This window comes from Triticum urartu, chromosome 2A (assembly GCF_056163025.1).
Source record: "Triticum urartu cultivar PI428250 chromosome 2A, HENAU_Tu73, whole genome shotgun sequence".
NCBI classification, from domain to species: Eukaryota; Viridiplantae; Streptophyta; class Magnoliopsida; order Poales; family Poaceae; genus Triticum; species Triticum urartu.
In genome coordinates, this window is record NC_141874.1 from 206,925,531 (window position 1) to 206,940,505 (window position 14,975).

The 14,975-nt window shown below is 49.3% G+C and overlaps 1 protein-coding gene across 1 annotated transcript; it reads right to left on the bottom strand.

Annotated features, from left to right (window-relative positions):
• Nucleotides 1-5,448: 5,448 nt before the first annotated feature.
• On the bottom strand, nucleotides 5,449-8,428 carry LOC125529420 (beta-amylase-like). The gene is made up of 7 exons (XM_048693831.2): nucleotides 8,060-8,428; nucleotides 7,897-7,965; nucleotides 7,415-7,813; nucleotides 6,814-6,978; nucleotides 6,453-6,725; nucleotides 5,931-6,383; nucleotides 5,449-5,831 (listed from the first exon to the last, which is right to left on the bottom strand). Exons 1-7 carry the CDS (start codon nucleotides 8,261-8,263, stop codon nucleotides 5,625-5,627), a joined length of 1,770 nt encoding a protein of 589 aa, XP_048549788.1. The 5' UTR covers nucleotides 8,264-8,428; the 3' UTR covers nucleotides 5,449-5,624.
• Between the last annotated feature and the right edge of the window lie 6,547 nt (nucleotides 8,429-14,975).

Sequence of the window (14,975 nt, forward strand, 5' to 3'; positions counted from 1 at the left end):
GTGATTCACATAGATGGCACATAATCATATCCAAATCACATGTAGTAGTCCAAATCACATACTCATACACACATAGCAATAGAGGTGTCCAATCAGATAGTCATACATAAACATTTAGCCAAAAAGACATAGTCATTTACGTCTCATATCACATAGTAGCACACATTTTGGTTCATAGAAAAAGTCATGGTCCTTGTCCCTTCTTCTTCCTCTCTTCTTCTTCTTCTTCTTCTTCTTCTCCCTCCTCCGACCACCAAGGGAGCTCACCTTTCGCCTCCGTGTCCTCCACCCCCTTCATTGTTTCCATACCTATGAAAATGTCAATATAATAGTTAGTCACACAATGCAAAATGACAACACAAGCATTGAGCCAAAAGAACAAGATCATAGTAAGTGACATACGGCAATGGTCCATTGAGCCAAGTGAACATTCCTCCACCACGGCCGCCGCCAAGGCCAAGATCACCACCATTGCCTCTACCACCACCACGGCCTAGACCACCACCACGGCCTCTACCGCCACCATGGCCTCTACCGCCACCATGGCCTAGACCACCACCACGGCCTCTGCCACCACCACGGCCAAGACCATCACCACGACCTAGGCCTTCACCACAGCCAAGACCATCACCACGGCCTAGGCCTTCACCACGGCCTCTACCACCACCACCACGGCCTAGACCATCACCACGGCCTAGGCCTTCACCACGGCAAAGACCATCCCCACGGCCTAGGCCATCACCACGGCCTCTACCACCACCACGGCCTCTACCACCACCACGGCCTCTACCACCACCACGACCTCTTTGTTGCCTAGTGCCTCGTTGGCTTGTTTGACTTGGTTGGCTACTCCTTGGTTGACTTGGTTGGCTATCATTTGCTTGGCTTGTGCTTGCATCATTTTTCTTTGATCTTTTTCTTGATTTGGGACAAGTTCTTGTGTTGTGTCCCCCATGACTGCAGTCCCCACAACAGGATTGCTCACGAGGCTCTTGGAATTGGCCGGTGCCGTATTCTCCACCGCCACCACGGCCCCATCTGTCCATGTCACCTCTAAGACGCTTTGTCTTACGTCTTCCCCGTCTAACGACCTTCAATTCCGGGTCCGGCCATAGTTGAACTCCATGATACTCCGGCCATTGTGATTGGTCCAAGTATGGCTGAAACCGGGGAGCCCATGTATTCTTTACCGTCATGATTGAGAACTCGGACTCCCTCACGGTAAGAGGGTGATTGACGTCCACATTCCTAACACGGGCTGCATTTAACAAGTGCGAGCATGGGAGATGAAGCAACGATGGCCTCATGCAGCTGCAATCACACCGTGTTAGGGAGACCTTGAAAGCGCGGCCTCCGTGTTGGTGGCCATCATTTCTGGTTCCTCCAGGCTCTTTCACCTCATACTTCCACTCGTTGTCGTCATATAGTACAGCTTCTTGGGAGTCTTCCTTTCGTGATTGAAAGTCCAACCATTCTTCAACCTTTGGTGGGAAATAGTATTTGTGCTTATCCTTGTTCTCACCAGCAATCTGCTTATCCGTCTCCATTGAATACTTCAAAAAGTATCCATTCATCTTGTCAAATGTGTATTGAACTATTGCCGTCACAGGTAATGCACGTACACCCTTGAGCACCTTATTGAAGCATTCTGCCATATTGCTTGTCATTTGACCGTACCTCCGGCCATCTTCATCGAAAGCACGTGCCCACATATTCCTTTCGACAATGTTCTTACTGAGAAATTCATGACCACCGGGGTCAAGTTTCTTGTGTCTGAGCAATGCATTGAACAATGTGGCAAACCGCTTGTTGGTGAAAGCGAGACAACAATCTTGAAGATCATCGGCCAACTCCTTGATACCACATGCCCTATAGAAGTTTGCACAAAAGTGCCTCATGCACCATCGATGATGCAACTTTCTATGTCCGGGAATGTCAACCACCACCGCATTGAGAATTCCTGGATGGCGATCCGATATGACACAAATTTCCCTTTCAGCCGGTAATACCCTTGTTCTCAATTGACGCAAGAACCACTCCCAGTTATCATTGTTCTCCACCTCAACCAAAGCGAAAGCCAAAGGCAACACCCGGTTATTGGCATCACTTGCTATTGCAACCAATAAAGTGCCCTTGTATTGTCCGGTCAAGAACGTGCCATCAATGGCGATGACGGGCCGACAATGCTCAAAAGCCCTCATGCATTGCTCAAAGGCCCAAAATGCACGGCCAAATACTCAGACAGTCCTCCCGTTGTGAATCAATGTTTGGTGCCCATGAGGCTCAACCACGTGAACCATGCCTGGGTTTGTAGTGGCCATAGCTAACAACAACCTAGGGAGTCGGTTGTATGCTTCCTCCCAATTGCCATACAACATCTTGAATGCGGCTTGCTTTGCCTTCCATGCCTTGCCGTACTTCACCTTATAATGAAAGATGGCTTTCACAAGGTCAATGACACTCTTGATGCTCATTGTTGGAAGTGTGGATATTTGGTTGGAAAGCCTATAAGCGATGAACTCGGACGTGAGTTGTCTGTGTTGTTGGTACACAAGCTTGCCATCCGCATTCTTGTGCCGGCACATGTGATTTGGTAGACAACTCACTATGCGCCAAGTGGGACCTCCTTTCCATGGCCTTGCACGCACAATCCATGGACAACTTGGCACTTCACATTTGACCGTGTAACGCACATTGACGTCCGAGTTGGCCAATTTTATGTGGACGATAATGCGTAACCGAGTAGTTGTCGAGTCACATCTTCAATTCCAAGAAGGATTGAAACTCACAACCGGGATATATCCCGTTCTTGCCGTCTTCCAAATCACGGTGAGAACTTGGCCTAGCTCCAAGAGATATGCATTTGCCACCATCCACAACGGCTTCATCCGCGAGACTAAGATCCTTGAACAATGGTGTCTTGTGATCCCGCCCGAATACCTTCTTGAATGCTTGGGCCTCCTTCGGTGTGAACCCCTCCTCATCAACTTCTTCATCGGGACCATCGTCATCCGAGTCCGATGCATATGCACGGGAAAAAGGGATGGATTGGTCCATTGTCTCTTGCACATGATATTGGTCGAGATCACCCACATTGTTGTCATGGAGATCAACTTCGTTGTCATCCTCCTCGTACTCATCATTCTCCTCTTCAAAACCTTCATTTTGGTTGTTTGGAGTCGGGCTCAATGTTGGCCAATCTTGTTGCGTGAAATGAGGTTCACTCATTTGATCTTGGTTCATGGGTGGTGGAGTGCTAGCAACCAACGGGGAGGGGTTCCGGTTCAAGTCCAAATTCAAAGTAGACTCAACCTTCTTGGAGGCAAATAACTCAAGAGCCTTGTCTAGAGATTCGGCAACCGTCTTCTTGTATGCAACCCAACGTTGCTCGGAGTTCACACGCATTGTCTTTCAACGGATGTGCATTCCAAAACCAACATTATGCCTTCCCACGAACTCAACAACGTCACTTGGGTCCATCCAATTCAAATCCTTCCTCACTTGGTCCAAGAGCTCCGCATAGCTTGGACTACTCTCAAACACCATGTCAAGCTCATCCGGGTCCGGCTCAACATTGCCTTTCAAAAAGGCCTCTTTATCCACATGATGAACATAAACACATGTTCTCCCCATCCCTACAATAATAAAAAACACACATATATCAAGTAAGTACTTAACAAAAAATATTTGCACAAAATACATATGCCATAACATATATATGAATTAATAACCCTAACCCCCACTTAACAATAACCACAACCCTAACCATAGCATAACCCTAACACCAACATGAAACACACATAACTCTAACCCTAGCATATTATGAAAGCCTAACCAACCCAAATTAGCAAAGAAACATAACATGATTCAATACAAATTTGCAAATTCAAGCCAAAACTAGGGTTTCCCCAAAGTAGCAATATTTGAGCAAATGTGACAATTCCTATGGATGAAAACGAGGGGATCGAAGGAGATTACCTTAAGGGAGGGGTTGGCTTCGAAATCGACAGTCAAATACTTCGGATTTGCAAGATTTGAGAAGGATTTGAGAGGGGGAGAGGGGAAGAGAGGAGAGGCGCAAGGCTAAGGGTTTGTGTGGGGCGCGGTTTGTGGGGTGGGGGTGGGATGGGAGAGAGGGTGGGGCCAGTCTAAATGGAACACAGACTGTGCAGCGCCCAAGAGCTAGGCGCTGCACATTACAAGTGTGGCGCCTAAGTCTGAGGCGCTGCAGTGCTGTCTGTGGGGCCGCAACTGGACCAGGGCTGCCACGCTGGCAGGAGGTGCGACGCCTAAGGCAGAGGCGCTGCATAGTGATGTGTGGCGCCTAGCTGTCGGACGCCACATAAAAAGGTCAGCAGAGTGAAATTTTTTTAAAACAAGGTCAGTTTGTGATTTAATTTGGACCTTAGGTCAAATATATGATTTCTGCCTCTCTAGGCTGCCTGACCAGGCTAGAAAATTAAAAATCTCAGGCACATACCAGGCAGCAGCTTTGCCCAGGCATGCGGCCCAGGCTTGCAACCGCACCGACCGCCCAGGCTCGGAGGCCACGATGCCGATCGATCAGCTACCTACCCAAAGGGATCAGGGCATGTCATGTCAGTACGTACGTCGATGCGCTGCGACGGAGCGCCTCCCCGCCGCTAGAAAATCTCGCACTAATCGATCGACGCGAGCCGTCCAACGGCCACCGTTACTGCTCTCTCTTATGCACGTTTCCAAAACCCCCCATCGGTCGGCGTCACGCGGTACCACTCGTACCATTGCTGCTCCGTCCATCTGGGCGGGTTCACGTGCTTTTCGTCAAATCATTTTGGAAAGGCCACTACACAACAAGTCACATTTAGCAATATATTTTCCATTTTTCTTGCGTGGGACCAGTGTGGTTGTCAAACTTTACGATCGACGGGCATGATGCATGCACTGAATGCAACGCAGGGTACGGGCACGTACGCGCGCACATGCACCGGTGGTGTGTCGTGGAATCGCATTTCGTTGCTGTTCTGATCAGTCCCGCGAGTCCGTAACCGTTACATTTCTGTTCTTCTGTTTTGTTTGCCCGACAGCACATAAATCGTGCAATAAACAATGCGTGCTTCTTGCAAATTCACTTAGTTTCCCCCAGATTGAAGCAGAGTCGGACTCCACAACGGTGATAGAATCATGTGATGGTCAATCTAGATGGTGGGATGAAGCAGCTGCTATTTTTACCAAGTGTGTGGATCTTTCTTCGTTGATTAGGAAGGTCAAATTTCAGTGTTGCCCACGTCCTTGTAACCAAGCAGCGCATGTGCTAACTAACTACAGTTATTGTATCAACTCAAAAAAAAAAACTACAGTTATTGTAATAAGATTTTTCTTAGTTGGACGGATGAGCCTTTAGGCTTTCTCGTTTCAAACCTTGTGGACAATGTAATTCCTATTTTCAATCAATAAAACTAGTCATGATGGTCTTTTCTAAAAAAACAATGCATGCTTCTTGTATTAGTATCCCACGAATGGATTATTCTTTTTCGTGGACATATTGCTGAGAGACGTCCGGTACTACTAATTGGCCTACTAGTTACGGCAAGGGTGCGTGTATCGACCCGATTTGCCTGGGTGGGGTACAAAGAGCGGCATTTTCAACCGAATATCCATTCGATCTTGTCGAACGCCCAGTCGATGAGCTCCGCGAGGTCGCCGCCGACGCTCATGTCCGTCTCGGGATCGAACGGGTATGGCTCCTCCGGCGACGTCGCGTCCAGCAGCTGGTCCATGGGTACCGCCGGCCTCGACCGCTCCAGAGGCTTCAGGGGCCGGTGGTACTGGGCCGGATCGGCACAGTAATCCTGGAACAAAAAAACCGAACGTCACACACACACAGCTCAGAGCACGTCGTAAGAAGTCACAGGCTCATAGCCCGCCAAAGGCGCTAAAACTGGGCTTGCCTGATCGGCGTGCATTTTCCTGACGAAGGTTTTGAAGGCCCGGTACTTGTTCCCGGCCAGGAGTTGGTCCGTGAGCCTGAGGTACGTCACCGCGGCGAGGCGGCGCGCCGGGACGCCGCCGAGGTCGACGCCGTTGGGACGCGCGTTCTTCAGCATCTGGTTGTACGCCCGCCGGTCGTACCTGGGCAGCGCGTTCTCGCACGCCACCTCGGTCCCCTCCCTCCACCCGGCGCTCAGCACCTGCTGGACGAGCTCCTCCGGGGCGCTCATGGCCTCCTCGGCCTGCTCCGAGTTCCGCATCTCCGCGCAGGTGAAGTTGAGGACGGCGCCGTCGTGCCGCGCCAGCATGCGCGCGATCGCCCGGTAGCCGTCCCGCCCGTCGACGTTGTAGTACCCGGCGGTGAGCTCCGCCGCGTGGCTCGGGTGCCTGTACCACCAGTGTATCCCCGACACCTGCAAAATCAGGCTCGTCGTTTTCTTCAGCAATTTCTTTCTCGCTGCAGATGTCAGTGCGAGACGTACCTTTGCGGCGAGCTTGACGGTGCAGCCCAGGAAGACCCTGTTGGCTTCGTCCAAGATCCTGTCGCCGTGCTCGATCAGCTTGCTGGAGTACCATGTGAGGAAGAACCTCCCCTTCTCGGTGAGGTACGTCGCGCCGGCGCCGTCCGCCGTGAAGAAGCGCGTGTCGTCAGGGGCGTCGTTGTACTCCCCGGCGTCGTCGGGGAGCTCCCACTCCGGGTGTCCGGCGTCCGTCGCTGCCGCTCTGAAATCCTCCTCTAGGTACTTGTCGTAGCACTGCAGGAACGACTCGTTTTTTGAGCAACTTGAACCAGCCGTGACAGAGTACTAGAGTAGTTCTGAATATCTCGGGATTCGAGCGTACTTGGAACTGCCCGATGCCGGGGAACGCCCACCCCTGGCTCTCCGGGTAGGATGGGTACCTCAGCTCGCCGGCAGGGCCAAGCCCAACCTCTATGTCCACGATCAGGCCACACTCCAACAAGTCCGCCATGTTCTCTCTGAAGCTCTCCATGAAATCCGCGTAGAGCTGGAATTGCAGCGGCTCACAAACAAGTAACCGGTTGATTAATTTGTGTTAGAGCATCTTCAACAGCCGCCCAATGCGCGGCGCCCAAAAACAGATTTACAGCGCGCAAGTAAATTTTTTTAGGACGCTAGAAGACGTTTGCTCCAACAAGCGCTGCAAAATATGCTGCGCGCGCGAGTCCAACGGTCCCATCTGCAGCAGCCCAGAGTTTGCAGTCCGCGCGACCGGGCGCACTAAATATGCTGCGCGCGATGCCTTTTTGATGCGCGCGCTGCATTAGTTACAGCGCACGCGCACTTTTTATGCGGCTGCTGGAGATTCCAAACCGGATCCGCACACGCTAAAAACAGTTTTTATACCGTGCGGCACTCATATAGCGCTTCTGTTGGAGATGCTCTCAGTCTGATACAGCGAGGGTCGTGCGGCCGTGCTGTACCTGGATGGCGGTTCTGCCGTGGAACAAGGGCCGATCGTCCACGCCGATGGTGAGGTACTCCTGGTTCCTGGCCCCGCCGGGGCTAGTGTAGTACACGTCCGGGTCCGCCTCGCCGACGTCGCGCACCCACGCCGGTATCGGGATGTTCACGGCGTCGCCGACGTTGCCGCCGCACGCGTGGAACGACATGATGACCTGCAGCTTCAGTCCTTCCTCCTGCGCCAACCGGAAGAGCTCCCTGTACGCGCGCCACTCGTACCGCCCCGGCCCGGCGCCCTCCACGATGCCCCACCACACGTCCGCCATGACGCCGTCGACGCCCGCCTCCCTCAGCCGCCGCAGCTTCAGCCTCAGCCCCTCCGCGTCCTTCACCTTGTTCTCGGCGGTGATCGCTTCTAGCTGTTACGGTGTCGGTCGATCGTGTGAGAAGCATTGCCACCAAAGCTTGCAAAACCACATGAATTTGCTCCTTCGGTTCTTACGGGGAGCATGACGAACACCGGGACGTAGTTGGCCAGCATCTTCTCCTCGTCAACATCCAACGGCGGAGGCTGCGCGAGCAATCGCCAACGATACAAGAACTCAGTTCATGGCGCAAGAAACACTTCTCTGCTACTCCTACTATGCATGCATGTGTCGATGTACCTGTGGCTGTGGCGCACGAGAGGTCTGCGCGCTCTGGGAGGCGACAGCTCGTAGAGGAAGAGGGGAGGGAAGCGTCCTCCCGGAATCGACGACGATCCGTCCGGTGGCCGTCGGTGGAAGAAGAGCAGGTGATGCCGCCCTTCTCCGGCAACTCCCCCATGGCTGTAACTTGACCCCCGACGACGACGGCGTGGTCGCGAGCATGGTGTGCACACGGTTCTTGATTTTCTTTCCCGTACTTGTTTCTGCTGCGACCAATAGTTTTGTGGTCTTGGCGTCGCTGTATACTTATGTAAGTGGCCATTCCCCGTTGCCATGGAATCCGCGTGACACACGAATTCGTTCCTTTTTGGTGATGCGCAGCCATGGGAGGAGCCTGCCTGCTTGCCGGTATCCACCAAGGTGTGGTCTGCGTGAGCTGTGGTTCTGCGCGTGTGCGCATGTGGTTTTCGTTGACGTCCTCTTCGTTCTGCTCGACTTGTCTGTAGCATTTCCTGTTTCGTTATCTCGCGGCGCGGCGAATGTTGGGTCTGTAGAGAGGCTGGGTGTTTGTTATTTTGTCTCTTTGGTTTTGGCAGTGTGCAGTGATAGCTCCAGCGTAGCTACGCTGTAGATTCAACATGTGGACAGGCTCAAGTTTAGAGGCCAGGAAGAAAGGCGGAGCTTCTTTTGGCTAACAACTAGACCAACTATGCCCTTGTGAAAGATTGTGACACGAAACGTTTTTTTTTTGCGACGATGTAACGCCAAACGTTAAGAACTAACTTTATCCGCGCTATAGAGAAAAATGTGATTCCTTTTTAAAAAAATTAAACAAAATTTGAATGTCCACGGATTTGAGAAAACATAACGAAAAAGAAAAAAAGTTCATCAAAAAAAATATATCAACGATTTTCAAAAAGGTTCACAAATTTGAAAATCCTTCATAGATTTTGAAAAACAAGTTCACTGACTTTGCAAAAAGTTCATCAATTTTAAATAAAGTTCACAAATTTTAAAAAATGTTCACCGATTTTGAAAAAAAGTTCATCGAATTTAGAAATAGTTCATTGAATTTGGAAAAGGTTCATTGATTTTGAAAAAAATTTCATCAGAGTTGTACAAAGTTCATCGAATTTGAAAAAAAATCATTGAAGTTGAAAAATTTCATTGAATTTCAAAAGAAGTTCATCGAATTGAAAAAAAACTTCATGAATTTGAGAAGGAAATTCATGTATTTTAATTTTTTTAGCAAAAAGACCATTCCAAAAACAATAGAAATAAAACTCAAACAAAACCATTCGAGCAAAAAAAGAAAATAAAGAAAGATTATAAGAAGGTAAAAGCTATAAATAATCACGTCAAGTCGGTTGGCTGGTTGGTTGTGTTAACGAACAATAAGCCAGGAGATCGCATGTTCGATTCACCTCTTTAAACAAAACAAAAAAGTAACATGGTCCGGCCCTGCACGGAGAATGGGATGTGGGTCCTGTACGGTTAAGCCTGTAACGGATGATGCCTATGGGCCGCCCATTAACATGCGTGCTCGTTCGGGTTTGATCGTTGTTGCATTTGTTCAGTTTTTATTTATTTTTTCTTCCCTACTTCTTCGGTTTACTCTAGTTTATTTGTTTAATTCTTGTTTTTTTCTTTTTTCACTGATTTTTCTCTCTTTTCTTTTTTGCACTGTTTTTTCTTTGATTTTCTTTCAATGTAAATTGGCTCATTTTGTATGGTCAGTCATCTAAATTTTTCGAAAAGAGGTGCTTTATGACTTAAATTTTTTAAGCATTACACTCAGCCTCTGCATAATTAAGATGCACACAGCCAAACAAAGTCCTTTCGTACAAACGAAAAATGAAAAGGCGGAATACAAAGAAACATGTAGAGTCCGTATAACTCCTAAAGCGGAGGTGAGCCAATCCTAAGATCATACTGCCACCCATGTTGGGTAAAAGTATCGCTTGCCGTATCCTCGAATCATGTACAACCTCCGTAAATAGATCTCAATTCTCCACGCGTTGCAGAGAGGATCATAAACGAAGAGTCTCAGTACATCTGTAGATAACCTGCATTAGAGAAGTACTTGTTAAAAACCTTATCATTTCTACACAGGCAAACTGACCAAATAACGGCACGCGCTCTCACCCTAAGAAGAGTTCTAAACATGTGATCAATCCCATGTAACCAGTTGCCAAATATATTAGCAACACTACAAGGAGGATACAAGCTAGAAGCTATCTAGATGACTGACCATATAGACCGAGCCAATTTGCATTGGAAGAATAAATATTTTATTATCTCATCATGATGACAAAAACACATTGTGGACTTTTATGCCAATTCCTCTTGATAAGGTTATCTTTAGTAAGACTGACTCTGCGACGAAGATACCATGCAAATATTTTATTCTTAAAAGGTATACTCATCTTCCAGATCTTCTTGTTATTATCAACTGGCACATCAGACCGGATTAACGCTCTATACATTGACTCCAGTGAGAATTGTCCATTCCCATGTAGGTTCGATCAAAATACATCAGACCCATGTGACAATTGCACCATAGACAACCGTTGGAGCAGGATGTACCACGATTGGAGTCTGGGTCCAATTAAATTTCTTCTAAACGTCACATTTGGCGAAAACGATTCTATTACCGTGGCAATAGTATCACCCTTGTGACACACAATGTTGTATACAGCCAGATATTGTTCCCGGAGTGTGGCATTTCCTAGCCACTTGTCCTCCCAGAATCTAATTTTCGAGCCATCCTTAGAGCATCTCCAACAGGCGCGCTAAATAGGCGTCGCGCCGCAAAATCGCCCGTTTTAGCGCGCGCAACCCGGCGGATGGCTCCAGCGGGCGCGCAATAGCCGCACGTGCGGTATAAGCAGTTGGGCGCGCGCGTGGAAGCGGTACCTCGCGCGGTGTATTTGCGGCGCCCGCTTTCGCGCGCGGTACACTCGACGGTCGTGCTGCGCGCTCTTCTTCTCCCCCTCCAAAGCCCCGCGCGCGCCGGCGCCGGTGACCCGCACCCATGGACGCACGCGCCGGCACCCCGCTCACCCCGTCCTATAGCCATGACCCCCCCGCCACCGCCGCCACAAACCCTAGCCCGGGTGGCGTTGGCCTCGCCGCCGCCGGAGCTCCTCCGACGAGCGGCCTCGCGCACGGTCTCTTCATGCCGCCGCGGATGACCTCGGCGGCGGGTGGCGTCGCGCCGGCGCCGGCCCAAGCCGCCGCCTCCTCCTCCTCAAAGCTCCCCAATGCGGCGCGGCTAAAGAAGGGCAAGACATCGGCGAAGAAAAACAAGGCGGCGGACGGCTCCGGCACCTCCAAGGCGAAGAGGAAGAAGCTTGCGGGGCGTGCGACGGGCGCGGCGGCTGCCGAAGCGCCGGCAAGCTCACTCGTTGAGCCGGCGGCCGGCGCGCACAACATGTTCGATGAAATGCCTCCAAGGTAAAAAAAATCTAACTTTTCATTTTTTTGTTCTTTTTTGAATGCATTCATCACATATAGATAGCTTATTTGCATTGTGCAAAAAAATTTGTAGTCTCAATGATGATGCATACATGTCAACGATGGGTGTTGGCTCCAACAATTCGCATTGGTCTCAAACCAATGACATGCATTTTGAAGACCATGAGTTCAAGGTGGACGAGGAGGGTGAGGGCATTGTCCACGCACCGAAAGGAAGAGCGGGCAATTACACCAACACCGATGACATCTTACTATGCAGTACTTGGTTGCAAGTGTCGAGGGATCCATCCGTTGGAGGCGATCAAAGTAGAGATGCTTATTGGAACCGGATGAAGGAACACTTTGATGCTCGCAACGTGAGTGGAATTGACCGCTCCAACCGATCACTTAGGTCCCGGTGGTCGACAATCAACTCGGATTGTCAAAAGTGGGCGGCTTGTCAAAAGGCGGTTGACAAGTTGAACCCAAGTGGCACAAATGAGGACGATAGAGTAAGTGCCATTTCATCTTACATGTTGGTGCTAAACTTGCTTTGTTTTGCTTGTTGTTGGTGCTAACTTGCTTTGTTTTCATGTAGTTCAACATTGCGCAAAACTTGTTCAAAGAAGAGGAGAGGAAAACCAAGAAGGGGAAGATTAAGAAAGGAAGGGTTTTTACTTTGCCTCATTGATATGATGTGTTGAAGGATGATGAGAAATGGAAGAAGCGTGAAGATTTGGATGATTTGCATTTGAGCGACAAACGGAAGCGGACAATTAAGTTGGATGATGATGATGAGGAGGATGATGCATCAAGTGATGACGGCAAGAGAAGCCCTACACCCAACTCGGTTTCATACTCGAAGCCAAAGTGACCGGATGGGTGCAAGAAAGACCAAACCCAAAAGAAGAAGAGAAAAGGAGATGATGAGCTCAAACATGCTATGGAAGCTATTGTGAAGGCAAGAAAAGAAGCCAACGAGGTGAGGAAAATGGCAAGGACCCAAGATGCCGCGGCCGAGGAGAGAAGGTTGGCGGCCGAGGAGAGGAGGGTGGCGGCCGAGGAGAGGAAGGTGGCTTTGGAGGAGAGGAAGGTGAACATGAGGAGCGAACTAGGTTGTTCGGATGGGAGAATCACTTATTCTTCTTGGACACAAGTAACCTCAATGCGGTGCAAAAGGAGTATGTCAATCTTGCCCAACAAGAAGTCTTGATCCAAAAAAGAACCATGGTTCGTGCAATGGATGGCGGTGGCCTCGGCGCCATGGGTGCCATGGGTGGCCTCGGAGGTACCGTGGGCGGTTTAGGTGCAATGGGAGGCATGGCTGGCTTTGGAGCACCCCCCGATGCTATGGTCACGATGGGAGGCATGAGTTTTGCTTCTCTCATGGGAGGCATGGGTGCACCTCCGGCCGCCATGGGCGGAATGTCTCTCGATGAGCCTCCTCGCACACATTCCCATGAAGATGCCGTTGAAGATCTTGCCAACACCGTCGGAGCTTCACGTGATGCGGTGCGCGAGAGGGAGGAAGATTCATCTTCGTAGGCGGAAGAATCGTCTTCCGAAGATAAGGACGAGGACGAAGACGAGGACGATGACGAGGAATGATGTGTCTTTTCTTTGTGTATTGAACTTGATTTGTATTTTGAACTTGGTTGGATGAACTTGTGGGCATGATTTTAAACTTGTGGGCATGAACTTCATCAACTTGTTTGTGTGAAATTTTTATTGTGTTGAAAATGTTCATCATTTTGTGTTGAAAAATGCCATATGCAATGCACCGGCGGGTCGCGCGCGCTGCATTTTGGCGCGCTGCTGGAGCGACGCGCGCGCGCTGCATTTTAGCGCAGCCGTTGGAGCCAGCGCTGCGCGCCGCGCCAAACCAGCCGATGCGCGCACGGCATATGTGTTTTTTGCGCGCGGCGCGACCGGCGCCTGTTGGAGATGCTCTTAATCGAGAAGGATCCATAGGAGAAGAAATATTTCTTCGTAGCCATTAGATCCGCTTTGTAGTGTTCTCAAATATATTTGGCAACTGGTTACGTAGGATTGATCACAGGTTTAAAACTTTTCTCGGGATGGGAGAGCTTATCGTTGTTTGGTCGATTTGACTATATAAAAATGATATGGTTTTTAACGGTAAAGTACTTCTTTTATGCATGTTATCTACAGATGTACCTGGCTATTTCGTTTATGGTCGTCTCTAAAACGTGTCGAGAATCGATACCTATTTACAGAGGCGTGTACACAATTATACGCTACGGGGAGAAATATTTTTACCCAACATGAATGACAACGTGATCTCAGGATTGACCCCTCTCCAGTTTAGGAATTATAGAAATGTTTACTTGTATTTCACCGGTTTTTATAATGTTTTTCAGAGTGGACTTCGTTGGATTGTGTAGATCCTAATAATGCAGAGACTGGGTGTAATGCTTAAACCTTTTATAAGTAAATAAAATCCTTTTATCGATTTTTTTTGCAGAAACACAGAGGCGCCGGTGATGCCTTTCTATTCATCTCTCGTTGTTCCCCCTGTGTAGATGATGCTCCCACGTGCTAGTCATGTCCAAACGAAAAGTGTTTTCTCTACAAAAAAATATGGATTAATTATGATAAAAGTTTCTATACAACTTGGCCAACGATTTGGGTGCAAACCGATGGTGATTTTCGTCAATCAAATCAGTCGCTTGCTTTATTTTCTTGTTGTCTTTAATGACTTAAACTTAACTAATTTTACCAGGTTTGTTATACTTGTACAATGTGTTGCATGTATGTTCAATGCAGAGGCTGAGAGTTTTGAAACCTCTCGTGTTTTTGAAAGCACCCAAGTAATTCATTTCGCTGATAAAAAATCAAGTTACACAACCAATCACATGTGGAAACTACAAGACTGACCAGAACAACACGATTGTCCTGAAAACTTTGCAGATAGAACCCTAAAACTAAAAAAATATACAAAACTATTTGTAGAGTTTCCTGCACTTGCTAAAGACCGCCGCCTAAATTTGGTGTCGCTAATGCGCACGCTAGAAGAGACGCCGAGCCTCCATCATTGCTAGACCCAAATAAGCATCATCACCAACGAGGCTGTGAGTCGATGAACAGACCCGCTGCAACCAGGGAGGCACATGTCGTTGTGGCACGTCGATCAGGGATGTTCCCATGCTACCTTGGACCCAGATCCGCTGCATTCCATCGACGAGGTCAGGGAAGAACGATAGATCCACCACCATCTGACCAACCTCCTCGCTCCAAAGCATCAATCTTGCCCTAGCCGCCAACGCCGCTGCGAATAGCGTCAAACGCCAGCGACACACCGAGTGACTAATCTCACAAGATCTGAAGAGCGACGAGAGGACCAAGCCACCTGCTTCATGCCGCCGCCGTTTAGAGCACCGCCAAGATGGGGGAGAAGCAGGGGCACCTTATTCCGGCATGGCGCCATCCCCGCAACTAATGCGATGCGCCTGAAGAA

Coding starts and splice junctions, on each gene's coding strand:
- LOC125529420 (XM_048693831.2), bottom strand. CDS start 8,263: ATGCTCGCGACCACGCCGTCGTCGTCGGGGGTCAAGTTACAGCCATGG. Junction 7,966..8,059: donor CTCGTGCGCCACAGCCACAG/GTACATCGACAC, acceptor TTGCTCGCGCAG/CCTCCGCCGTTGGATGTTGA. Junction 6,726..6,813: donor CCGGCATCGGGCAGTTCCAA/GTACGCTCGAAT, acceptor TCGTTCCTGCAG/TGCTACGACAAGTACCTAGA.